Source organism: Amblyomma mixtum, chromosome 5 (assembly GCF_055824585.1).
Source record: "Amblyomma mixtum isolate Tamu chromosome 5, ASM5582458v1, whole genome shotgun sequence".
Taxonomy (NCBI): domain Eukaryota; kingdom Metazoa; phylum Arthropoda; class Arachnida; order Ixodida; family Ixodidae; genus Amblyomma; species Amblyomma mixtum.
The window spans coordinates 105,939,095-105,966,278 of record NC_143016.1 but is presented as its reverse complement, the minus strand read 5'-3'; the positions used below and the strand labels follow the sequence as shown (position 1 = coordinate 105,966,278).

The window sequence follows — 27,184 nt, the reverse complement described above, 5'->3', positions numbered from 1 at the left end:
TTGCTGTGCAAGGTTTTTATTTGTACGCTATCAGACGAAATGCTGGCACAGCGGGAAAACAGGCCCCATGGGAACCTTTGAGAGCTCTATGCCGACAACCAGTACAAGCAGCCACTTCATATGGGATGCTAAAGGGACACAGACGACAACTCCATACAGTTTTTGTTCTTTTTCAAGGATATATTTTATGGCTATTTCTGGGTATGTTGACGTTTACCTGGCAGCAAAAGATGCATTTGTTTCTGCAAAAATTCCATGATCACCACTTGGCAGTGAACGACGCTGTAGCCTAGCCTCTGGAATCTGTGCAAAAAAAAAACAGTGTTGACACAATACAGTTTACTTACAAAATTAGCCAGTGACGACGACACCTGTACTTTATTTTCTCACCTAATCTAGCTTTGTTCTCAGCGAAAAGATTTATTCGGCAAAAATACCCTCTTTGTCATTACAATGCAGTAAATCTATTGATAAAGACGAACTTCAATTTGTCCTCGGTGCATCTTAGAAACCCAGAGCTCATGCCGTAGTTCTGCATTGTTAATGCATGAAATGCTTTTAGCTCCCATTCTTGGAAATTCAAGCACACTTAGTCCAAATATGAGGAAGAATGCGATACCGAACTTGCCATTTAAAACGGGAGCCAGCAGAACAATACCTTAGAAAAGAAACCTAGGCCCTGAATGAGATCTGAACTAGCACTGGCGCTAAGAGGGAAGCTTTTGTTTACTTAATGCCTTAGGCTTCTTGACCATCACTGCAGCCTTTAGAGCAAAGAGTTTAACTTGTAGCCTCTCGAGCTGTGTAGTGAAAATAGCCTCCTTCCTTATTCTTCATCCGTTCGTTGTACACTTCGAAATGCTCGTTTGCAGGATGCCGCCAAGGCCGTGTAACTGAGCCTTTTGAGCCAAGAGGTAGAAAGCGCCGCCAATGCCGTCAACACAGGCTTATGAGCCATATACAAATATGTGAAGGTGGCCAAATGGTCTCTATGGCATATGATGAGTGGGCAAGCTAGGCCAATGCAGCGAGGAACACTGAGCACCTGCCCAGCATGAAAAACAGAAGCAACTGAATGCAGCAGTAGCAGCCCTTAAAGCATTAAAAGAGGTGAAGGAAGCCAAGCGCACTATCCACCTAGGAAAAGCAGGTGATTGCGGAAGCTCCTCAAGCCATGAAAGCAGCCAAGGAGATCATGCATGCTGCCTAGCCTGAAGAACAGAAGCGGGCAAAGTCAGGAAAAGTTCAGCCGCCAGTAAACCTGGCCTCTACCAGAGTGTGGCCATCAATGAGCTCTCCAATAATGTGCTGTCCAGCAATGCATTTCATGCTTACACCTACTGTCGACAATGAGATGGACTACTAATTTTTAAGCAGATTTTTTAAGCTTGAAAAAAAAAAAAAAAGGCCGTAGCACATGAACACATTTTGATACAGTGGCAATCTGGTTAATTTCATGTCCAGAAGTCTTAATACCAAAAACTTTCAGGTGTTAAGTTGAAAGGGTCATTAAAACTCCAGCTCCCATGAAAAGGGTAGAAAAAACCTGCTCCCATGAGGCAGGTGTCAGAAGCTATGCACTAGAACTCCACAGTCGAGAAAAATATAATTAGCACAAAACAGTGCAGCAGGGTTCAGAAGAAGGGCTACTGTGCACAAGCCCTGAATTAACAGGCTGCTGAAAGCTGTCATAAAAGCTGTTGCTCGACCTGTGCATTCAACTACGTGAGGGTAAAACTCCACAGAGTGCAGGCACAACCGAATGAGTGCTAGTGCAGTTTTTGCTCGCCGTTGTTACCTACAGAGCAGCCACTAACATGCAGAAAGCTCCCATAAAAAAAAGAGGTTCTTTTGCTTGTAACCTTCACAGTGGCGTGAAAATACTGTGCAATGTAGTAAAAAAATGTGAAACTGCAGTTCCCACTCAGTATGAGTTGTAGTGGAGCATGTTTTGACACATGTTAATATTTTAATGCTTCATTTCAGGCCAGTGCTGGAGACTGTGGCAGCAATGGACTGAGAAATAAAACTGCACGAATGCATTGGGGCCTTTTCCTCACAGCCACAAGACCACAAGATTAGTGTGATGGTGAAGTCTGCAATGCCATGTCTTTTGAATGGGTGCTTTCAATGAATACAGTTCTCTAACACAGGCTCAACAGTGTCAACCACTAATATTTAGGCAAAACATGAGGAAACATGTTTTCGCCAACACTAAGCTACTTAACAACACATCTAAGCCACAGTGTGTATACATAAGCATATATAGGCATCTGCAGAAGTATATAGCCATACCAAAATATTTGCACTGCACTGTATGCAAATACATTAGTGATTGTCACGGCTCACAGATCATTCGATGGGTTCGGTTCCAACAACAGCTGCTGCTAGATGTGGCAAGCTTGATTCAGCACAGTGAAATAGACATGAACAGACAAAATTGCGCATTGTTGCCAAAGAGCACACCATCTCACTTGTCAGTTTCGCTATAGTGGCAAGCGAGCAATCAACACTTCATAAAATATGGAGCATGTCACTCTAACCATGCTTGAAGCAAGTTGATCATGACAGTTCAGCAGCGCACACACACACGCTCACAATAGCAACCAACAGATGGCCTGAATCAGCTAAACTAATCGGCAAAGGATGTGAACAAGCCAAAGCGCTGCCTTTTTATTGACACAGACCCTACCACCTCAATTTAAGCGAGACCCAACGGCACAAAACTTAGAACACTATTGAATCAAAGAGCTAACTTGGCAAAATTATCATATTTGCACGAATATAACTCGAGTTCTACTGTCAAATAATCTGCCTCCGAATGCATCTCGTGTTATGTTCAGAAGAGAGATATGAATACGGAGCATATATTTCTAAGGGGGGGGGGGGGGGGGGGGTTGTCTTCAGGGTACCTACAACGAGCACAACCACAAGGCTCGCGAGCTGTGAAGAGAAGCCAAGTTCTCCACGACCATGGGCCAACAAAGTGATGTGCAGCACAAGCGGGCAGGAGAGAGAGAGAGAGAGCTGCTACAAATATGTAAAAAGGGGAAAACTGGCAAGGAACTGTGCTTTACGAAACACAATACAGTGACGGCAAGAAGAGGCGGTACGGCGGCCGTTACTATGCAAAAGGCTGCTTGCATTAACATGTGGAAAGATTGCTGTGCCCGATTTTGTCGTACATGCTTCTCGAGTACTGCCTCTGGGATAATATTGACGAGATGACGGACAACGCTGTGTTCATGCATTGCCCTAGGCTAATGTTGGCCTGAACATTTTGAGCACACGTTATAATCGTAATATTCTTTTTCGTTTTCCTGAAGGGTGAAACTCCTCTGCGCATTACATTCATGCATATATGAGAAGTACAGAGATCTCTGCTAAACAAAGAACAATATCAAAAAGAGTGCGGTCATATGCATGCTGGGCAAGACTTTTTGAAGCCAGTGGGTCAGGCTTTACATCCAGCACAGACAAACCCACACACCCAGATGCCACAAAAGCACAACTATAATCATTCACATTTGGCCTATGCAGGTTATTCTAGAGCACTGTACCAGCTGATACACTTATTGCTACATTCAAACACGAGAAGTGACATGTCATGACATGACTAGCTTGTCATGACCAGCATTTTTAGTGGTACTTCACCATTCTATGCTACACAACCATTGTTACTGAATTTTTGCAGCTTGACGCGATGATCTAGATCTTCCATGTTCAGCAACGATTTCCTATCAATCCAAAGCCATGAAGCATGGACTACAGTGCAACTAGCTAGTATTTCACCAGTTGCCACTAATGACTTGAGATAATGAGCCCATGAGCTTCAGCCCATGCCTATGCGCACATGGAATGTCAGTGATAGTGTTGCCTATGTGCAATGGTTACAATACCACCGCCGCTCACCAGCACTGCATGAAGGTGACTTTAAGGAGCACATACATTTTAGTCATGAGCAAAATATGCAACGCGCAGGTGATGTTGCCGTGAAAGTAAACACTATATAACCGCGGCTACCCTTTTTGCAGCTAGTACGAGGCGGCAACAGAGCAGAATGTGTGCTGCACCAGATGGGCATATGTTATAGGCTGTAGCCAATCAAAGGTCGCCGAATTGGCAGCCAGAAGCAGTACAAGACAAGGATTATCATGCCAGTCACGAAAAGCAACCAGCACATTCAGTGCCTCTTATTTCTAGGCACAATTGTGGCATTTTTTTTTTCAGAACCACGGATACCAGTCCCTTTACGCATGCTTCTGTTTCCCTTTTTCTCCCCACGTTGAAAAGTGCCAGTTTCATCAATTCCCCCTTTGTTCACGCACACGAGAATGTGTACAGCCCACAAGAAGCGTTAAGTTCATGGCAGCTGCTTCTCCCACGAGAGCAAAATATGCTTGATTGTCTTGGTATTGTACACACAGAGGCAAAAGGTTTAGCAGCAAAAGTTCTTTCGTCACAGTGTGCCAGTTAGAAGGCATTAACACCAGGAAAAGTATTGCACTATATTGTATTGCCAAAAGCACCACAGAGTGACGCAAAGCCAGCACACGCAACAAGCACATTCAACAAGTTGGTAAATTCAAGGCAAAATATGTAGAGCACGCATCCTTGTGCAGCTTCTCAATCCCTCGGATGACTCGATTGCACTTCGAGCACGAAAGTCATGCATATTCCACAACGCTTCACATGAAACAACACAGTGGGTGATAGACATCTTGAAGTCAGTGAGCACATCAATGATGGCAGGCCACTATGCTGTTTACTTAAAAATCATTACATGCTTACGAGCTTCGCATTAACTGGATGGCCTGTAACGCAAGTAGCAATTTATTACGGGTTCAAGGTAACAATTAGCAAACCATGAGAGTTAAACCAAAACCAGGGTTGATGCCAAATCAGCTCATAAATGAAGACCAGCGTTAAATTTGAGCTTTTAAGTGTAGCTTAAAATTCAGTGAATACTCCTAACAAAGATGCTTTCTATCAAACTTTTCTTCCCACGAAGTCGGCAAGAAAACCATGACTAATGGCATGGTGATGAATGTACACCCACAATAACGTGAAGACGCGCGATGCAGTAAACAACCTTTTTCTGAGAATATCGTTGTGAAGATATGATTGTCATGCAAGCAAACAACATGGCCTCCTCCAGCATTCGCTGAACACGATGCAGATGCGGTCGAAAGAAAATCTGAGTTCCAAGTGTGAATGTTGGTGCACAAACATTTTGTGCCCTGGAGTACACATTGGATGAATACACTGCCAAACTCCCTGGTTAGCAAGCTAACTACCACTGCAAAAACGGGAAGCAAGCAAGCCAATACCTGTGTTTGGCAATACTAAAGGAAAAGTGGCAACAATAGCAGACATTAACGAAGAGCCTTATAAATTTCGACAGTACTCGCATGGCTGTACAGGTTCCGAATGAATTGGCATGTATGTTTAAAATAAAGTACTCACTGCAGAGCATGCCAACAGGACCAAGCAGCACTTCTGCTACAGGTCCAGTAAATTTAACAAGTTGCTGCTTCATGTACGTGATGCAACACAAATTTCTCCCAGAATTAGAAGAGAATAAATAAGGGCAAATTAGTATCATAACAGCCAACAAGAAATGCTGAAAATAGCTGCAGCTAGTCAGCAGTAAATATGCTAGAAGCACAAGAAGTCTGCTAATAATTTCTAGAACAGCTCTTTTAACAATTATACACATATGGTTTTCACATCACCAGCAGAGACACCCAGAAAAATTACATGTGGCACAACATTTGAGCTTTTTATCAACAATAATAGTGATGGAAAGCTCAGAGATCAAGAGGCATCAAGTGCACAAGGCTGAAGGTACACTACATGAAACTTGGGTGCACACAAAAGTTTGTCGGGACACAACAAAAGCAACTTCAAACGATGCCAGCAGACAGATAAGAAAATGGTTACTATCAGTTTAAAAGATGGCAAAAGCAAATTGTGCCATAGCCCTGATGCTGACCTTACTGTGTGTCAAAAAGGCATTTCACATGTGCAGTCACCTACACATGTGAAGTTTTTCAATTCTAGGCAGATGGTTCGCTACATGATGCTTCGCGCGCTTAACCCTTTAAGGCGCTTTTGTACACAATTGTGTGCATCCTCAACTTGCAGGTTTACCTCAATGTGAGCACTAGGTGCCACAAATTTCTTCATTTCAAGTGAATTAAGCATCCTTCACCTAGCAAATATGTCAACTAGATAAGCAGCAAAAAATATTTCACTAACAATGAGCTTGGTAGCAGATATTCCAACATTTTCTTGCTAAGAGAACTTTTCACCTGTACAAATGCCTTTTTTTCTTTTTTTATACATTTCTTGCACCATGTGCATCTCGAAACACAAAATGATCCAGCAATTCTTAGGGTGTTCTTTTCGTAAGTCCTGGTGCTTAAAATACAGTCTCCAGGTATTCTGACCCTTCGTAAGAAATTTTGTATGTGCGTGTAAAACATTAAGCACTTGTGGTTTAAAACAACCACATTGGAGAGCTAACAAATAGGCTTTCTCAAGGCCTGAATACACTATTTACGCCGAAAAATATTCACTTCAAACGAAATGATAAACGCCGCCTGAAAGGGGTAAATAAGTAACGCAACATAGCAAAAAGCCATCTCATAAGTCTCACTGAGCTCCCCATCATGACGTACCCATGCAGTTCTAAAGCTCCATGACATGGAACTGGCCTGGCCTGGAGACTAGCCTGGAGATTCAAATAAGAAAAAAATGCCTTTATACATAATTCTCAAGTAATGAATTTAGGATTTTGCACGCAAACTGATTTAGAGCAATCAGTTATTATGTGCAGTAAGAATGCTTTTCACGCATGTAAATTACAAAAAGTTATTGAACTGGAGCGCACCATAACTCCAAATTATTATGCTTTGTGAAAATTCACTACAGTGGCATCAACACCCGATATCTAAGAAGCTCCGAGTTCCATATAGCTCTAAACATTACATCAATAAATTTTTTTCTCCACAGGAAAACTTCAACTAAAGTTTCATCAAAATGAGAATCCATTTCTTCAACAGTCAAATGGATCAATATCATTGCAACATCTTTCTTCTTCCACAAATTAAACTTTTATAAAAGACCCATAGCAATCTGAAATAATAATGATAGCATGCAATCAGAGAACTACTACATCAATAGTTCATCTGGCAGCGTGCTTACGTCAACTCAATGCCTTTCAGAAAATGAAAGCTTCTCAGCACAGACAGATCAAGCATGCCAACTTCAGACTTAATAACTGCAAAAATGAATTATAATCTCTCATTTTTCCTTTTCTCCTTAAGTATCTAACCTCAGTGAACTAAATGACAAAGGCGGACAATATAGAAATAAATACAAAAAGTACAAATTCATTCCAAATGAACAACCACACCATTTGCAAAATCGCATTACATACTCCTCTCGACTCCAGAAACCGGAAATAAAGGAAACATTCACATCAACGCAGAAGCGAAAACAAATTCACAGAAATCAAAGGTACTGTTAGAGCAGTGGTCAAATTGGACAGGAGGTTGACTGAGTGATTGTCGAGGAGGTTGGCACCGGAAATGTGTCGCACATTTGGCCCAGGTTGTTCGACTATGCGGCCCGTCTTGACATGCACACCTGCAAAATGCGTATATGCGTGAGCTACACAAAATCCAACTGTTTTGTGGGCTTGTCTGCTACTGCCCATTCAGTGCTCTAGAACAGGGGTTCCCAATTTTTTTTTTTTAACCTTAGGGAACACCAAAGGCTTTTTAAAGGCACTAAGAAACCCAACGTCTTTGCTTCCATCCCTACATGCCCAACATGCCTGTAAAAAGGAGTCTGCCGACACATGGCAGCACAAGAAATTCTAAGTTTCAATTAATAACGACAGGATGTACAGTGAAAGTCTGCAATTAAAAATTAATGAGATTAGTCTAAGAGGTTTATGGGGGTTTCACATCCCAAAGAGACTCAGGTTATGAGGGACACCGTAGTCAAGGGCTCCGAAAATTTCGACCACCTGGGGTTCTTTAACCCGCACTCACATCGCACAGTACACGGGCCTCTAGAATTTCGCCTACATCGAAATTTGACCGCCGCGGCCGGGATCGAGCCCACGTTTTTCGGGGCAGCAGCCGAGCGCCATAACCACTGAGCCACCGTGGCAGCTAGCATAAAGACTGTAAAGCAACGGTAGAGGTTCAGGCATGCATGAAATTCGGAGCTCGGAGAGCCTCAAAAAAGCACTTCCAAGGAACCCTGGTGTTCCACAGAACCCAGTTTGAGAGCCACTGCTCTAGAAAAATTACAAAAAATAATGTTTGCAGAATCTATCTACTGGTGGAAGAAATAAAAATTGATATGCTACATAATTTGAAAGTGTGCACGCTTCCATAAATTATTAGTACAAATTATAATGGGTGCATGGGGCATTACGTCATGTGACTGAGGAGGCATTATCAGCAAATCAAACCACGGTCGAACCTCATTATCACGAAACGGTTCATAACAAAATAATGGATATAACGAAGGAATGACAATTCCCCTTGGAATCATAAGTCAACACGGACTAAAACGAAGCAACGGCTTTACTGAAGCAATCACCAGGCCCCTTCAACTTCATTATAACAGGGTTGCACTGTAGTAGTATATTTAAAGACACAGGATCTACTATTTTGATAAACACTGGAGCAAAAAACTGTTTTACATACAGGTTACAGTATCTGTACCAGTCTTTACTTTATTCCACTTCACAAAGCAACTTATTTCAATTTACTGTCGATCAAAGCTTAAGTACTATGATGTTTGAAATACAGTCATGTCCACTGATTATGACTTTGGCCATCACAAAGTACATGTTCGTTAAAACCCCCCCAAGTACCATATTTACTTGCGTAATGAACACGCTTGCATAATGAATGCACTTCCTACTTTGGTTGCCAGAAAAGTGCAATTTTTTTCCCCTCCCGTAATGAACACACATTTCTTTTATCTCGCAGCTGGCCAATGATGGTAGTTAATAGTAGTTAACACAGCTTTTTGAGCACCGAAACAGCTACCATTTTGCAATACTATGCAGTACTACAAACCACCACCTGTTGGATGTCAAGGCTACTATATCTCACTCTATACAGGACGAACGGGCAATAAGAATGTACCGTGAGGAATCAGAGAACCAATAGATACCATGGCTGGTGACGGGCAATAAGAATGTACCAAGAGGAATCCGAGAACCAGCAGAAACCATGGATGGCCACAGGGGGTTTCTCTGTTCGATCTGCTATATATCAGACTCTAGCAGCTTGCTGTGCTGTTGGGTTTTGTGCTGAATGCTGTGGATTATTCCAGAGTGACTGCTCTTTTTAATGAGCCTTATGGACTGCTCCGGGACGTATACGCATGGCTTTAAGATCAAAGTTTTGTCTAAGCTTTCGAGCATGGAGACAATGCTGAAGAGAACGTCTTACTAACGCAACAGCATTTAAGGTCCCGTTCACCAGAAAATCCGGTGTCAGCGTAGTGAGCGACAAATCACGGGCATGGCTCTGGCAGGTGGTGCCCAGAGAGCAGCCTAGGAGGCAGATGGGCCACCTCCACCTAGGTCACGTGACCTTGTGGCATGCCGGATTGTGAGCGAACTGACCACCTTGAAAGGTATAAGTTTAAGTGATCATTGGTCGTGAGAGTTTGCTCAGGAAGAGTGACCTGGGACTCATAAGTACCTGCCAGCAGTACCAGCCGCCGCAGGGCAGTGGGCATCACTTAACCGCTGCACCACTGCGCCAGGAATGGAATGAGGACTTCTAACGATCTACGAATGTTGTGGGGACGCCTTCGTCCCCTGCGTTCACTTTCCCGCTTTGCACCCCCTACTGTAGTTAGCTCCTCCGCAAAGCACTCCCTTTAGTTTGGTTACTCTAGCTAACAGGGGAGGGCGCTCGCATCGCAGCGACAGCAGCGCCATGGATGGCGTGTTTTGCCGCTCGCGCGCGGGGGAAGGCTAGCTCTCTTCTCCCTGGGATCGGGAAGCGACCGGACGTTTCGCTCGCAGCTCCGCTCTTCGTCGTCAGGCGCCTCTTGGTTGGAACTTGCTCCCGCCGAGCCCGTCCCGCTCGGCCTCGGAGTTTATCCCTTTGCCCTAGCGTGGGCGAACGTTCGCTCGTAGCCGTGCTGGTGAGTCGGACTTCCTCGATTCCTCAGTGTATTTTGTTGCTAGCTGGCGTTATTGTCGTTATAGCAATAAATGCCTTGTTTGTGTCAGCCAGTGTGTCGTTCCTTTGTTCCCGCAGAGCAAGGCCCGCCGTGGTCGGCGTGCGCTCGGTAGCGCTCGCGACCACGGGGTGGGGTCCGGGCGGTTTTGAACTGTGTCAGCCGCGCTTAAACAGGGAATACGTGTTTATCTCCCCAGTTTTATAACCCCACATCTGGCAGCCCAACGTGGGGCCTGCTCTTGGAACATTGGACGACTGTCGGTTCGGTTCGAGAAACGCTCTTTGTCCGGACTTGACAAGTGGTAGGCCTAGTGTGAATTTTGATCGCTAGGACCTGCGGCATGCTTTCTTGGGTGCGAGGTGTATTGCGCTGCAGCATGTTTGAACTTTTCGACATGCTCAGCATGTTTTTTTTTTGTGAATTTTTCTTCCTGGAGTTTCTTCAAGAACCACTTGGTCCGCATCGAGGGAGCGCGAGGCCTAGTGCCAGCGGAGTTGCCGAGCCCGAAGCGAGTGAGTACGGAAGCCGCGTGGGTGGTCCGAGTTTTCTGTATATATTTTCTTGCTGTCTCTTTTTCGACTCTGGGAGTCGCGGCTCCGGGAGCCGGGTGGCCTGGGGCCACGGGTGCCACTACGAGCTCGCTGGTATTGCAGCTCGGCACCGGGCGTTCCGACACAGTCCGATACAGTGGGCGCCGATCGCTCAGAAGCTGCTTTGTGCAGTGAGCGGGGAGGACCACCCCACAAAGCTGATGTCTCCTCACGGCTGCGCGCACGAAACCCGTTTCGGGTCTTTCTTTTGTTGGAGGTCGTCGACAGTCACTATGGTAGTGAGGCCTAAGGCTATTCATAGCTGCCTGCACCTTGTCAAAAGTGGCATGACCACCGGACCGTGGTGTTGAGAGGGGGGCGCACTTTGCTGCCCCACCCGTTTTTTTTAACCTCGCATGAACCGAGCATTCTCGTTCAACTCAAGAAAGGGCTTTGTTCACTCGAACTTTGCGTTGCACAGCCGCCCGACACGTTTTGCTAGCGAGTTGAGCATTGAGCCACCAGGCCCTTGTGTACGCAGTTTCCCCTACCGTGACCTACGTTAAAGGCATGCGGAGTGTGTTTCGGAAATTTTGCAGATCCACTGGAGCCACTGCGGCTTGCTGTCCTGTGCACATTGTCTCGCTGCCGCCTGCTGCGACGGAGCGGCCTGTATCCTGTTCGCCGCATCCATCCGGGGCAGCCGTGGCGAGACCAGACAGCAGCCACCTCTGGCTGCTGTTACCCTGCAGTGGTCAACCGGCCCTCCTCTTCGCGGGCCTGCGGACACATAGTCCGCGGGCCATGCGAGTCGTCCCAGCGGAGACCTTCACGCCGCCTTCGGAATACCGCGGAAGACTGCGTGCACGCTGTCGGCGTGACCTCCGCTGCAAGACCTGCCTCAAGTGCATGAAGACCAGGAGACTCCTCCATAGCATGTAACTTGCAGGCGCGGGGGTCTATTTAAGGTTGGGGGGATGTGGGGATGCCTTCGTCCCCTGCGTTCACTTTCCCGTATTGCACCCCCTACTGTAGTTAGCTCCTCCGCAAAGCACTCCCTTTAGTTTGGTTACTCTAGCTAACAGGGGAGGGCGCTCGCGTCGCAGCGCCACGGATGGCGTGTTTTGCCGCTCGCGCACGGGGGAAGGCTAGCTCTCTTCTCCCTGGGATCGGGAAGCGACCGGACGTTTCGCTCGCAGCTCCGCTCTTCGTCGTCGGGCGCCTCTTGGTTGGAACTTGCTCCCACCGAGCCCGTCCCGCTCGGCCTCGGAGTTTATCCCTTTGCCCTAGCGTGGGCGAACGTTCGCTCGTAGCCGTGCTGGTGAGTTGGACTTCCTCGATTCCTCAGTGTATTTTGTTGCTAGCTGGCGTTATTGTTGTCATAGCAATAAATGCCTTGTTTGTGTCAGTCAGTGTGTCGTTCCTTTGTTCCCGTAGAGCAAGGCCCGCCGTGGTCGGCGTGCGCTCGGTAGCGTACGCGACCACGGGGTGGGGTCCGCGCGGTTTTGAACTGTGTCAGCCGCGGTTAAACGGGGAGAACGTGTTTATCTCCCCGATTTTAAACACCACAATGTAAAGTCGAGAGCGACCAACTCCGCAAATATGGGCATTAACCCATTAACGCTATCACGCCATACCCTCAAGGCGGAGCTCAAGTGTACCCTGCAGTTTTTTTGGTGTCCCGTTTTCACAGCTTTTAATGTTTTCTGAATATTTTATCCTCAAGTAATGAACACGTCCTTCATATTTTGATCGTTAATTTTTTTAAAGTGCGCTCATTATGCAAGCAAATACGGTATATAGTGAGCGAAGGACTTTGCATAAACACCTAGGCCTATTGCAAGACATCTCTGTGCGCAATTTGCAGATGCTACTATCCGCCTGGTGAGGTACTGGCACTGCCTACATCCACCTTAGAAAACAGCCTACGAAGAAGCTCTCCTCAAGGCCAAAAGATGGCAGCCAAAAACAAGCCAACACATTCGTCTTCCTCAATTACTGGCTGCATTCGTGCGGTAGCAGCAAGGCCAGGTAAAATATGGCTGGACATTGCTGCAAAGAGTCTTGTTTCCGCATGTTCTTTGGTTACTACCAGTGGCACACAGCCTCTGTGTATGCTACGCAAGACACAACCAGAGCACTCTGAAACAGCCATGATCATGCCTGGTCCTCTCAAAAGTCTTCAAGACGGTTGTCAGACTTTCAAGGACCATATCTCAAAAGTTTGCTACTGCCTGAAAATTGAGCAGGCCCAAGAATGGCAGGCATTGCTGTTCATGACACCCATCATGTGCACCTATGTGCGCATCACGTGCAGTCTATGCGCGGACTCCAAATTGCCCAAATAAACAGTTTCATCGTGAAGTGTTCTGCTGTCTTCCTACCTTGCCAACTCTCATCAGCACTTCGGGACAATATTCAAAGTTTTGAAATGGCCTGATTAAAGAACCCACACCACTCACATGCAACAACCTGACTGCTGTTGGACAGACAAGCAGTAAGTGTCCTTACGAAGGGCACAAAGAAATGAACTAGGAGTGGATATCATTACGAACAGCACTGAGGAATGTACCAGGGTGCGTGGCCCACCTGTAAACTGCAGGGTGGCCCCGAGGAAGGAGTCCAGGAGGGATCCGAGGAAGCCCGCCAGCGTGCCGACCAGGATGACGAGCCACTGGGCCGCAGCCACTTGCAGCCTGCCCGGACCCACAAACAGGGCCATGCTGATGTAGTACACCAGGCCTATGAAGGCCCCGCCAAGGCCGCTGAACAACAGGCCCTCCAGAGAGATACCCCCATTGGTGCCTGCACAGCCAGTTGCAGTGTGCAAGAAAAGGAACACTCATTCACAATTGCTGTTTCAAGAAGGGCGTTGAGCCAAAGCATCCTGTCTGATTTCAAGAAAAGGGTAGACTAACTCAATTTTGTTCCTTATTCAGAGAAAACCCGCAATGTCTACACAGCTTTCATGCCGGGGATATGAAGCGTCGTAAAATACATGCACAGTATTCAGAATCATCACGTCTTGTCAAAAGTGAATTCCATTCACTAATGGTTTGCACTAAGAAAGAATGGTGAAAAATTGTCATGACGCTATGCGGTTAAACCTAATAATAATCAACTGCGGAAGATGCACAATGCAGCGCGTGCAAAAGTCCAGTGCCGGACATACTTGGCCCTAAAGAGTAAATATTATAATGTCAGCTTTTAATGGTACCAAATATGGATCTGCTATGCTGGCATTAACGCCTGCACGGTGATGGGAGCTAGAGAGTATGAGTTGGAAAGAAAGGCGGGCAAAGGGTAGGAGATAGAGGAGGATGGCAGTTAAGCTGCGCGACATGTACAATGAAAACAATGTCAGTAAAGCAAGCAACACTACACATGCAGCCCAGTGTGACAGCAATTGCTAGGTTCTCACATTGCGCGCCATAGCATAAATCTTTGCAAATTTTTTTGCCAATGTGAAAGTCATCATGACAGTAAAATGAACCGGTGTCATATTGTGATTGCAGTAAAGCTGCACATGTTAAAACTGAGAGGAAATAACCTTTCCCTAATATTACCATGCACTGGGTAGTTTTTAGCAAAGCAGGACTTCACAGGCAATGCCCACAGTAAGGCACGCGAAGCAGTCAAGCAAATTCTGCACAAACTCTTCATGACAAAACCTCTGGAAGAAATTGCTATGAGGAAGCATCAAACTCTAAAGGAAATCAGACCTCCAGGGGGGGCTTGATTAAGATACTAGCATTTAGAAGAAAAACTTCAGCTGCATCATTGAGTGCACAGAACAAAACAGTGGCAGTTACATCTTGAAGGGAGACAAACCATTGTGCTTCCACATTTCATGCCGTGATCGCTTCTAAAGCTTTTTTTGTAATTGTCCTAGCATTTTTCTTGTTATACACGGAAGAATGCTGAATAAAGATTGATAACTTGCCACAATTCTCGAACCATGAACCACACAAATGGTTCCCTCTGCCAGCACGGCACAGACCAACTGTTGCCACACTGGCAAGACAGCACTTATCGTAAAATAAATGCACATTATAGATCATCTAAATCAATTTTCATATGGCTCACATTTGCCTAATCTACCCATATTAAGAAGTCTATACCATTGCAATCCTCAGCTCACGTGCTTTCCAATGATAGGAGACATGCCCAGATTCGAACATGTAAGCCACACGGCAACTGCGCATAGATTTGGGTGTGGTGCTAGAGCTCCCACCACCGCTGCCAGTGGATTGGTCCTAATGCGATTTTAAAGGGATAATGAGGACAATTCCAGGTAACTACTGCTCTCAGTACACGTTGATTCTGACACTCTTTCTGGCCATGCTGATGTTTGTCTGGCACCAATTATCAGCGAGAAAATTGGTTTTAAAAATCTTCCCACCAGTTGATTCACACTCACGACGTCCTTGGCGAAAAGGACCTGGTTGCCACTGCTTTGAAGTTGACGGCAGTGCAGCGTAGCTTTTAGGACCCGTGAAAAAAAAAAAATGTGTCGATGCCAGCACTTCACTCATGAAATCGACTGTGTTTTGTTTTACTGGTCTTTCCTAGCTTATAAAAGCTGTTTTCAATTAGAGTTGTCTCTGTGATTAGAATGCGGTACCCTGCCCACACAGGCCAACTTAAATTTGTTCTCAGTGTCCCTTTAAAGGCACCCTTGCATCACATAAAGTTACGTCAATAAAAGTAGCTTATAACATTCAGGTACTCTGCTTGTGTACTTCCTGGCGAGTTTAGACATGCCTAGGTCCAAGCATGGTGGTTATGCACAAAGTGCTGACAGAATTTTGCCAACCCACTGTGACAACACAAAAAAAAGTCATGAACAGAGCTGTTAAACGCAAAATTGCCTTAAAACAGTGCTTGCTTAAAACTGAGCCCGTCTTTCTCGGCCTATCCCTTCCTTGCTATTCTGAACCTAGATCTATCCTTTGCACACCCAAGACAGACTTTGGTGTGGAACAAAGCTGAGGTTTTGTTTACAAAATTTGTGCTTTCACACTGCAAACAAAGCTCAAAAACAGCAGCAATAAATCCCACAGGACAACGATGCTACTGTCACTACATTTTTAGCATGAAAACAAATATGACAAGAAAATACTTTCCACAGTTATGCATTGCCGACAATCTGAATTACAACCTCACAAGGTTGTTCAATACTTAACATCTTTGTCCCAAAATTGCTTCTGATAAGGCTATCATTGGTTTGTGGGGCTTAATGTAACAAGCAATTCAGGCTATGAGGGACGCCATAGTGAAGGCCTCCGGAAATTTAGACTGACATCGCACCACAGTGCATGGGCCTCTAGAATTTAGCCTCGAAACGAAATTCAACTGCCGTGGCCGATAAGACTATCATTATCATGAATGGACCTTCCAATTTTGCAAAAAAAATGAAAAATTTAGGCCCATCCCTGGGAAGCGAACAGCTATTGCAGCCAAGGAAAGCACATAGCAATGATACAGGTTAATTGTAGCAGAGTTAAGAGCTTTTTTTTTAGCTTGGCACAAAATTTTACATTACATTTAACCATTCTTACATCTTCTTGTACTTTTGTAATACTACTTCCTTGCTCACAAAGTAGAGGTGCCAAAAAAAAATATATCCAACTTAAGAAAGCTATTTGCCCAATTAAACCTTAAAACTCTGAAATTTGCTACAAAAAGGTGCTAGCCTTCGAATACATAAAATGAAGCCTTATATTTATACCATGAGAACTCTTAATTCCAAAGCACAGCGCTGCACATCCATTTTTCTTTTTTAAACCAAAACTCATGCTTACACAAAAGACAGCTATTTTTTTGCTTCAAACATGGAGTCATTTTTCTTGAAAATGCTTTTTCCTCTCAACCTTGAAATGAGCACCGTGTGTCAACTTGAGTAGAATACAAACAGCACATGCCAAACAGCACATGCGAGCAAACAGGAATTAATTTCCCTGTACTTACTGACGCACATTCTGTAACCTAAGGAAGAAATAAAAGACCAAAGCAAATGGCAACTGTCAAAGCAGGGGGAGGAAGGAGCGAGCGAGGAAAAATCAAACCGAGAAGACTGACACTTCCTTGAGTGTCAGCACAAGCCATACTATTCCTCCATACTGAATGCAACTATGCAGCACGAGGCAAGGATATATGTTAGATTGGGCAGTAAGACAAAAAAATAAAAGAGCCCTCCCGCATAGACAGGAGGAAGAAAACATACAGTACATACTTCCCCCATATGCATGTGTCCTCCACAAGTTAGTGTTCTGTTCACTATGCATGGCTCCCGACTTCCACAGTCTTCTAGCAAACACTTTTCTTTGTATTATGGATGCCGACTGTTTAATTGCTTTTCTGACACAAACGAACATTATTACTAGTACAGTGACTTCTGTGGATTCTAGAAAGTAGGCCAGATTCATTAATTTTACCCCACAGCTACAGATAAAAACATCTCATATCTCCATATATGTGAACGGAGGAAAAAAAAATGAACATGGTTTGCAGAAGCTGTAAGTCTACCCACTGCAGCCAAATGGCTGCAATAGGATGGATGTAGGCAACTGATGATAGTCATTTATACATTACTATGCTAGCGACTTGTCCCACTAGAGCTCTCCAATGCAATAATAAAACTAGTAAAAATGTTTTGATAAGACGGTAACAGAACAGGCATGCAAAAAAAAAAAACCCTCTGTGGGAAGAAAAATTTCATTGCTGCAGTGGCAACATATCTTACATGGCTTATCTTCCAGGCAACCAAAGACTTTCGAAGAAAGATGTGCATTGAAGTGAAACTTTTACATTTTACTATGCTTCCAAAATTCCTGCCTTGCATGCTGGTAACTACATGCAAGTACTCCAATATGAAACAAACAACAAGGCTTAAAGAAGGGCAGGAAACAAAAAAGAAAACTTGGGAGGTCTTTTTAACCACATTCCTAAAGAAAAGATATGTGATAGCATATAGCTGCCTGTTACGATGTCTACAATGAACGTTTAATGTTATTCTTGTGCTTTTTCCGCCAAACCTCCACTTAGAGCAGGTCCATTGCTTATATGGTATGAATGAGTCATCACCTCCTAGAATGTTCCAGTACCTTCCATTGGATTATCATGTGGGATTATACTAATCTGACCAACTAATCCAAACACTAATCCACCTTAATCCACTCTCTGGGGTGGGCCTACTTCCAAAATTTTGGGGGTCCTCACATTTTCAACTTTGGCGGTGTCCTATGATTGGTCCACTGCTGATCACGCAGTGTTGTCGGCACGACCCTCTCAATCGCATTCATAGATCATGGGGAGACCCCATACCCCTACACACGCAAGTGATTATTTAAAACACAGCGTCATGGTGGACAGGTGGCAACTGCATTGAACTTGGCATTGGTGGGCAGTTTTCTCACAATCTGCTGGGCAGGTTGCCACTGGACAGGATGTGATGATGTCACAAGGTCACAGGACTTCTCTCGACCAATCAGGGAATCGACCAGAGAATATCATTACGGAGAAGCCGGAAATCTTTCGTGAGATGACAGCCTAAATTCTATCGCATTAAAAATGCGATATAAATACAGTGCAAAGGTCAAAACAATACTTGAAATAAAGACCAAGTAAAGGGCGCTTTTCCGCTCTGTCTGGATGGGCACTGACAAGTGAAATAAAATTTGACAGTCATTAGGTCCCTGATGTAGTGCTTACATATCAATGTGGACGTCCTTTCATGCAAGCCTGTATGAACAATGAGAGCCAGGTCATACACTCTGTTCTTGATTCCATTTCATTTTGTTTCACCCTATTCCATTTCATTCCCTAATGCAAAGCTTGCACACTAAAGATGTGACCATAGTATCTGCAGAGCAGATTAATAAAAACCTTGGCTTCCCAGACACCCAGAGTACAAATGCACTTACACAACCAGTCATTCCATTGTGCAATGAACTTGACCTGGCGACAACACAGAGGCGGCATACTACAACTGCCTTATCAGAGCAGTGAACCTACCCCACCCTTTCTCCTTGCTCTCTATACAATACTGATTCCTAGCTATCCCCAGTCCCAGCTTATCTTGCACAGATAATGGTGTCAAAGTTTGAAATCTGTCATTTACCTCAGCCAGAAATTCCCACGGAAGACTCCCACACTTATTATCAGAAGGCTTATGATGATTCATAAAAATACACACTTCACAGGCATGCCTTTTTTTGCACTCTCACAGCTGATTGCAACAGCGCTCCTCTCTATTCAAGGGTATGTTAGATAAAAAATATACAAGCTTACAAATGCAAGAACCTCACAAAGAGGTGCCGAAAATTGTCAGAACAACTAACTACGGAGTCAAAATTTGTTACCTTGAAAAGCTGAGCAAAATGTGATGCCCACATGTGCCTTGCACTGCAAGCTATGCATCGCTTGTGTGCCCATCGAATTCTTTAAGTGGACAGTTTAGCTCAAGACAGCCCGCAGTGCAATGACGTGTGATCAAAACCATCAGGTAATGCATGCTTTTACTGATGCTTACATTCATGTTTAAAAGAAAATAATGCAATAAACAGGATGAAACAGAAGTGAAGACAGGTGTTATGTTATGTTTTAAGGCGAAAGCCTTTAATGCCTCATACTGCCGTTAGCAGCTGTGTCAGCAGATTTGTCCGCGTTTCGGCATCGCTACTTAAAGGTGCACTGAAGAGGATTCTGAACTTGTCTTTTTGCCGCAGGAACTCGATCTACACGTTCCTAGCATTCTTAGAAACTGCAACTTATTGCCATGTATGGCCGATTTCCCTAATTAAATCGAATTAACGTCCGGCTCCCGCCCTTTTTTTTTAATTCTGCCTCGTACGATGGGCGGAGTCGGCCAACACGTGAAGTTCCTTTCAGCCAGCTCCGTGGAGGCTTTGCTTTCGCTTTATTGTGTTTTTTAGGTTTCCATGAATAAATAGTTTCATTCGTAGATTCATTCGTAGCCGCGAAATAAGCCCGCAAAAATAAAAATACATGCGGACTATTTGCTACTACGGACTACTACGTATTACTCCACCGATGGCAGAGCGGCAAGCCGCCACGGGACTGGGTGAAAGGCACTCCACTCGTTGGTCGACTCCGCCCACCGTACGAGGCAGAATTAAAAAAAAAGGGCGGGAGCCGGCTGTTAATTCGATTTAATTTGGGAAATCGGCCACACAGGGCAATAAGTCGCAGTTTCTAAGAAAGCTCGGAACGTGTAGATCGAGTTCCCGGGGCAAAAAGGCGAGTTCAGATTCCTCTTCAGTGCACCTTTAAAAAGAAACTGCGTCGAGGCTGGGAATCAAACCAGGGTCTTCGGCATTTGAAGCGGAGACGCTACCACTCTGCCTTGAAGACTCAAGGTTTAAGCATGAATAAAGGCGTATCTAGTGAATGCATGGGTTTCATAAATAAAATAAAAGGAATAAAAAAGAAAAATAAAATGAAAAAGTATGGAAAAAATACCAAACAATGCGCCAGGAAACGCTTTCGCCTTGCAGCACTTTAGACAGCCAAAGTGCCCCATGAATTTTTTTGCTGTGTTTGCACAATTGTTTTGTTCTTCTCTCATTTAAGTACAATTTGCCAACCAGCCAAAATGCCTACCATGTTACATAGACTCATGCAGTAACTGGTGATGATATAACTGCAACACAAAAGAAATCGTTCCCTTCAGTGCTCCCACTAGTTTCGTGCAGCGTATCGGAAAAATAAATGGCAGCCGCCACTTGCTGCAGCCACTGTGGGTGACAGTTTTAGCATCTCTGAGGTCACCGAAACACTCCAAGGGGAGGCTGGCAACAGTAGTTTTCTTGTACTCTCAGACAACTAATCCTTTTGGTTTGTTGTGCACGACAATCACAAAACAGCAAACAGCTATGTACACACAGCCTCAGACGGGCACATGATAACCAATGCAAACGGCGTCAAAACATCCGGGCAGACACTGAAGGATGTGCATGATTAGATTAGCCTCAAGTTTTATGCATAAATAGAAGACTGAAGCACTTCGTCAAGTGCACTTCTCGGCTCTTATGCGGACAGTCCCCCTAGCCACATAAGGCAACGCAGTTTCTACCTGATGTGGACTAGAGGCATCCACATTTGTACGAAGGACAAAACGCCCAGATTCATTTGCTGTCTCACTATGGGGTCAATGAATTATAGTATTTATCAACCCCATATGCTGCTTGAATGAACATTTAATATTAATATGCAAAATATAACTCCAGAAACTCATGAAGGTATTGACAGATTTTTCAGCTGCCTGGCATGCTCTTAAGCTCCTGTACTTTTCAACCGCTTCCACGCAACAAAGTTTAGCTTTGGTCCAAATAGTGTGGGTCAATCAGCATTGCCAACACTGGAGATCATTCGAAGCTGAGAGGCAACCAGTTTCTGACCAATCAGGGGCACAGAGAACTATTCGATTTGCATCCTTAGTAAAATCCCGAGTTTGTGGCTCTTACTGCTTATGCTAACACTTGTTCGGTAGCAAAAGATGCATTTATTGCTGGGAAAACTGCATTTAAAAATTTTTCCGCTACTCGATTCTTACTCAAGACATCTACGCTAAAAAAGACTCCACGATCATAGTTTTGAAGTGAACGGTGGTGTAACCTTGCCTCTTGGATCTGTGCCAAAAGAAACTGCACTGATGCACTGCAGTTTACTTGCGAAACTGCCCAGTGATAGCAACACCTGTATTTCATTATTTGGCTTTTTCTGGCTTATAAGAGCTCCACTTTCAGTGATTCAGTGAGAACAGTGTCTTTGCTGTCAGAATGTGGTAATCTATCAATGCAGGCCAATTTCAATTAGTCTTCAATGTGAATTTAAGATTGACAGCAATGCTGCAAGTGTCCCATTATATTAAGGCTATTGGGGTATCAACACTTTTCACAGCATCCATACATCAAAGGAATTGCAATCAGCTTGCCGATGTCACCAAGAAGCTCTTCAATACCTTAATAAATACTACCAATCCAAGTCCATCTTCCATGTTTGGCCGACAGAAATGTCAGGTGCACGAAGAACACTGTGGATGATTACGCACTGATATATCAGCACACCGAAGCTATCCAACCAAACAATCCCATTACAAAGTGAAACATCTTTAATTCTTTAGTGCACTATCCCTCCTACTTCAAAACAACCCCTGAGAGAACACATTGTGCAACGATTCATACCAGTGCATTACACATGCACTGTTAAGGTCTCAAACAGTAGTGCACTGTAGCTGGCACAACCTTCACTGAGCGTTAATAAAGTAATGTGGTTTCGGTAACACTCCTCAGTCAATGATCCAAATGTTTTTCTGTAAAGCTTTAACAATTTTTTTGGTGTGACAATTTATTATGCCTAACTAGTAGTGCAGTGCACCAAGTGACCAGAACTGACATTAACTAGTACCTGGAAGAAAATTCAATAAAGGAGTGCGCCAAGTCACCACAGCTGATAACTAAAGTCGTAAACAACTCAAGAACACAGCGGCTTTTCCCCATCAAAGGATCCCCCTCCGGCCAATGGCGTCTGGTGATTCTCATGACCCAGCTAGCGTGACAATGCAGGGAGCGGAGCCACAATGCAGAGAGGAGTCAATCCCTGACCACGGACGGAACAGATTATCCCCTTTCATCTACTACTCCCTGCTTTGTCACACTAGCAGGGTCATGTGAATCGGTTGATGCCACTGGCTGGAAGGGGTCCTTTGATGGCGTTCTCAAGTTGTATCCGACTACAGTACCCGGAACAGAATTTCACACAGGAGTGCATCGAGTGACCAGAACTGACACTATCTAGTACACGAAACAAAACCCCACAAGAGTACACCAAGGCACCACAGCTGATAACTAGTATCTGGAGCAAAGTTCCACACAGGAGTACCCCAAGTGTCACTAGAGGTGACAGACTCACCTCTGGGCACCCTTTCGAGGGTTGTGATGAGGAAAGGGTCCCCCCTGGAGAGTACACTGCCAAACTCCGAGGCCCACGTGTCCCCACAGCTCTCGGCCAGGGCACTGAGCACAGCCATGGAGAGAATGGTGCACTGCCAGCTGTTGCTCAGGTCGACCAGCTTCTCATCCATGCCACACTCAAGCATGTAGAGCAGTGCAAACTCTGTGGCAATGCCCCCATTGCAGAGAACCTGGACCCAGTTGCGCTGCCCTCCTGCAAAGCGCAATGATTTCCACACTGCAGGGATTGCTCCAGCCACATCCCACATGTATGTTAAATGTACTGTTTCACTCTGCTTCCAAAACAGGAAATGACGTAAGCTAGCCACCAGGAATTATGGAACCCGCTTTGGGTATTTTTTTTAATGCAACAGCATTAGGAGTGCCATTAAGGTGAAAGCTGTCTGGCGTTCGGCATCTGTGCGAAGCCTCCACCTTGTTAAGGGGATTTCTCTCTCCACCTGCCAACCACCCCCTCTCCCCCTGTAGGAAAGAGGAGGGAGATGCAAGACTAAGAATGACTCAGCAAAAATGAATAAAAGAAGTGACTGTGAATTGATATAGAATAAGAACAGAATCAGAGGATAATCGGAATTAGAAAAGAATAAGAACTGAAATAGAGTGGTGAGTGAAACCAATGGAGTCAGAATTGGAACAATCAGAATTGGAACAGATCAGCAAGTGAAAGAAAGCAAAACGATACTGCACTTCCTCCACAATCCAAGTGATTGCACCCCCGCTCCCCCCATCCTCCTCCGTTTCTCTTTTTTTACATACAGCTTCACACCAGATACCACTGTGCCCAGAGACCCTTGATATATTGTCTGTGAGAATGACTAGTTGTGCTCACAGTGCTCACAGACAACAGCTGGGAGAGATTGCAGTGATACAGCTGGTACGAAAAACCATATCACAAAGGATGTGACTATATAAGAGTCAACAAACTAGCTCGGATACAAAGCACTGTGTCGTACAGCTGCAAAACATAACAAGCTCCTTCCTGTGCATGCTTTCGATAAGTGCGTCGAATGTTTCCAATAGCTGTGTATGTCAATGCTTTTTTTTTATTCAGAAATAGTGCTTTCTTTTGCGAGAGGTAAAACTTTTAAGAAACTAATCTTTCCTCTTTTTTTCATCTTTTACTCTGTTATATAGCATCAAAGTGCAATACCAATCCAAGATACAATACTAAGCACAAAAATATAACAATACAAAAAAAATGTTACCAAGAACAGAAGAGGGTTGGTTTAGTCTCGCTATATAGAGGCAGCAATAAAGTACCAATATAACTAAGCTTCCTCATGTACACAGATCTAAACCACGTCCATAACTTAGTGGCACCAAAGAAAAAATAGCATGGTAGAAACAATGTGAGGCATGGAATCAGTAACTAATCTCAGTTAGCCAGCTGCTAGCTTTAGACAAGATGTGGACAAACAGATTGCCACAAGTTTATAAAGGTCCAGCTTCTGACTTCAGGGAGCTTGTTACTTTGTTTCTTGAAGTATGCATACTTTGTCCTAATTGTGCAATTAACTAACACCACCTTTTTAAACAAATAGTGGCAAAAGCATGTTGTGGCTTTCTAAGTACTGCAATGTACAGTCTTTGTCAAAAGTAACCAGGCTGCATGGTTCGCTTCTAGCTCATACAGTGGAGCCCTTACAGCTTCCCTGAAACTGAAATGGTCATTAAAGGTGAGGACTGGGGGCCTTCTTACCTTCCAATGCCTTTTGATCTCTGGAAAAGCAACAAGGGCTCCACTATACAGCTAGAAGCAAACCCTGCAGCCTGGTTACTTTTGACAAAGACTGTACATATGCATAATTTTGAATTTTTGCCTCAGAAACATTAGCAGGATATTTCGTGCTCACTACATAGAGTATCAAGAATACTCCTATGGCATTCGCAATGGACATGAAATAAGCTAGCAAATTCAGAGCCCGATCTAAAAGAATGAACTAGTCTAGGACATAGCATATTAGTCTAACAACTTGCCTGGCAGTGAATGCATCATATTGCAAGAACATAGCATAATACAGGGCAGTGTCAGTTTTCCCACATAACAATGCCAAAAAATGGGTCTTGAGTCTTTTGCCCATAAGATTCAGGTATTTTTAATTTTACCCTGCACCAGAACTACCACCAATGCACTAAGTTTGATTGTAACATTTTGTTCTACATTACAGTCCCCCTAAGCCATAGCATTGTATTGCTGCCAAAAGGTACCTATTTTCACCAACTCTTCAGAACCGGTCCTCCCTTAAGTATGTGCATGTGCAGATCACTGCTGGAAAAATGTTCACGAACAGATTACTCGTGCAAAAGACATTCACAGTTGGACATTCACAGTCTGAACAGCAGCTCCAAATGGGTTGGTTTGGTTTGGTTTATGGGGTTTAACGTCCCAAAGCGACTAAGGCTATGAGAGACGCCGTAGTGGAGGGCTCCGGAAATTTCGACCACCTGGGTGACCAACCTAGAGTCAACATGGCATATTCTGAAGTCACAATATATTTTCAATCCTGTTCTTTAGCCCTTAGCTGCACATGGGTATCATACATTGATATGTTCACAAAAAACATCCTAGGACATAAAAATAGGCAACCAAAAATCTTAAAAAAAAAAAAAAGAGATAGTGGTATTTTCAGGCTAGGCTCCCTCTAAGTAGGGCTGAATAAGCGTAGCTTGACAGGCCAGATGGCGCAGATTAAGTAGGAGTTTTTTGCGGATAAATCTCAATTTAGAAAAATTTTACCAGCTAGCGTTTTTCGAATTTGTCTCAAAATGCAGAGCCCTACCACACAAGTTTTCAACTTTCAACACTGTCAAACAATTTGTTTTTCGTAATGATGAAACCGAAAGCACTCAGCATACCATATAATAAACTCTTAAAAAATTTGTATGCACCGCATACAGTTAACATACACAGAAGATCTCATGAGTAAATTCTAAGCTATGAGGATATACAGTATAACAATGCAGGTGTACAGCATTACAGGCATCTGTACAGGCAGCACGTTGTAACGGGGTCTGACTAACTTTGAAAGCCGGGAAAAACGCAGACACACTTCATGCTCACTACTACAGACAGACTCGCTTTACTTAAAGAATTTTAACTTGTTGCATCCCTTTTTACACCAAAGGCAATGGAGGATATCGTATCTGGGAACAATGTTCTATTAGCAAAACACTCAGCACCTACAAAGCTCAGTCTTCCTTATTTTAAGTATGCAAAACCATTTTTCTTTGGACGCTAAATTCACTTCAATCTGAAGTGAAAACTGAAAACAAGAACTGGATCATGGATTGACCACTATAATTAGGCGTGAAAACTGATGGCTTCCGAATACGTGAGTGAACTAAATATGCTTCGGTATTATTACTGGATATGTGATGGCACTAAGAACTCATGCGCCAATTAAGAGATAAGATCATCCAAGTTTACAGTTCAGAAGTGAATAGAACAGAGCAAAAGTAATATGACAAGAGATCGATGCAGTGAATAGAAGTCCCACAATATTACATAACAGACAGGATTCACATGTACACGAAAATATGATATAGTGCATGACAAAATTCCGCATTGCTCCAGACAACAGAACGGAACTTTGCTCACCTTCTTTGTGGTCAGGTTCAAACTTCCGTTTCACCTCACTCCTAAACTTCGTTGCTTGAGAGGATGAGATAAAGAAAGCAAAGAGGCTTGCTAGGAAGAGGTAGCTGCTTAACGTCAGGACGAAGCCGACTACCACACCTGAAATAAAATTGCGAAGAAAAATCACTGCAAGTGGCGGCAACGTGAACATAGCTATTGAACCAGTACAGCAACGGTACTGACCACATAGTGCTCCTGAAAGGTCAAGACTTTTCCTCTTGTACCCCCAAGACGATATAAAAATTGGGATGAACGCGGAAAAGAAAAAACGGAGTGGTGTGGGCGGTGCTATACCTGAAACCAGAAACACACATATGTAGTACACCGACTACCACATGACTGCACTGACTATTTCCACGCCGAAAATTTAAAAGATTAGCATAAGTGCAGATTAAGGCACACTCTGCACAACTGCGCTCACTCGAGTAAAGAATGCGACTTACTTTCTGCATACCAGGACGAAACCACTGACAGAGACCAAATGGCCAATGACAGAGGTAGTGTCACAGCAAGAAGGATAACTAAAAACATGTTACGAAGAAATAAGGTTTCGAAGTTATGCGAGCATTCGTAAGAGCGTCACCAAATTCATCGCAGTGTTCAGACCACGACTGCAGAAATTGACAGCCGCGTAAACAAGAACAATCGCGCTCGCCGCCACACGCTCGCACGCGAACCGACAACACAGCGACAACGCAACGGAGGTGAACAAGCAGCAGCCGCAATGGGCAGCAAGCCAGCAAGCGGCAGCAGCCGAAACAAAGCGGAACCGGAAATCGAACCCCCGCACG

The 27,184-nt window shown here is 44.3% G+C and overlaps 1 protein-coding gene across 1 annotated transcript; it reads right to left on the bottom strand.

Moving 5' to 3' along the window:
* LOC149343270 (transmembrane protein 19) lies at window positions 1–27,128 on the bottom strand. The gene is made up of 6 exons (XM_089545800.1): window positions 26,837–27,128; window positions 26,577–26,687; window positions 26,355–26,492; window positions 22,695–22,949; window positions 13,350–13,565; window positions 1–7,653 (listed from the first exon to the last, which is right to left on the bottom strand). The coding sequence occupies exons 1-6, from the start codon at window positions 26,922–26,924 to the stop codon at window positions 7,487–7,489; spliced, it is 975 nt and encodes a 324-aa protein (XP_089401926.1). The 5' UTR covers window positions 26,925–27,128; the 3' UTR covers window positions 1–7,486.
* Between the last annotated feature and the right edge of the window lie 56 nt (window positions 27,129–27,184).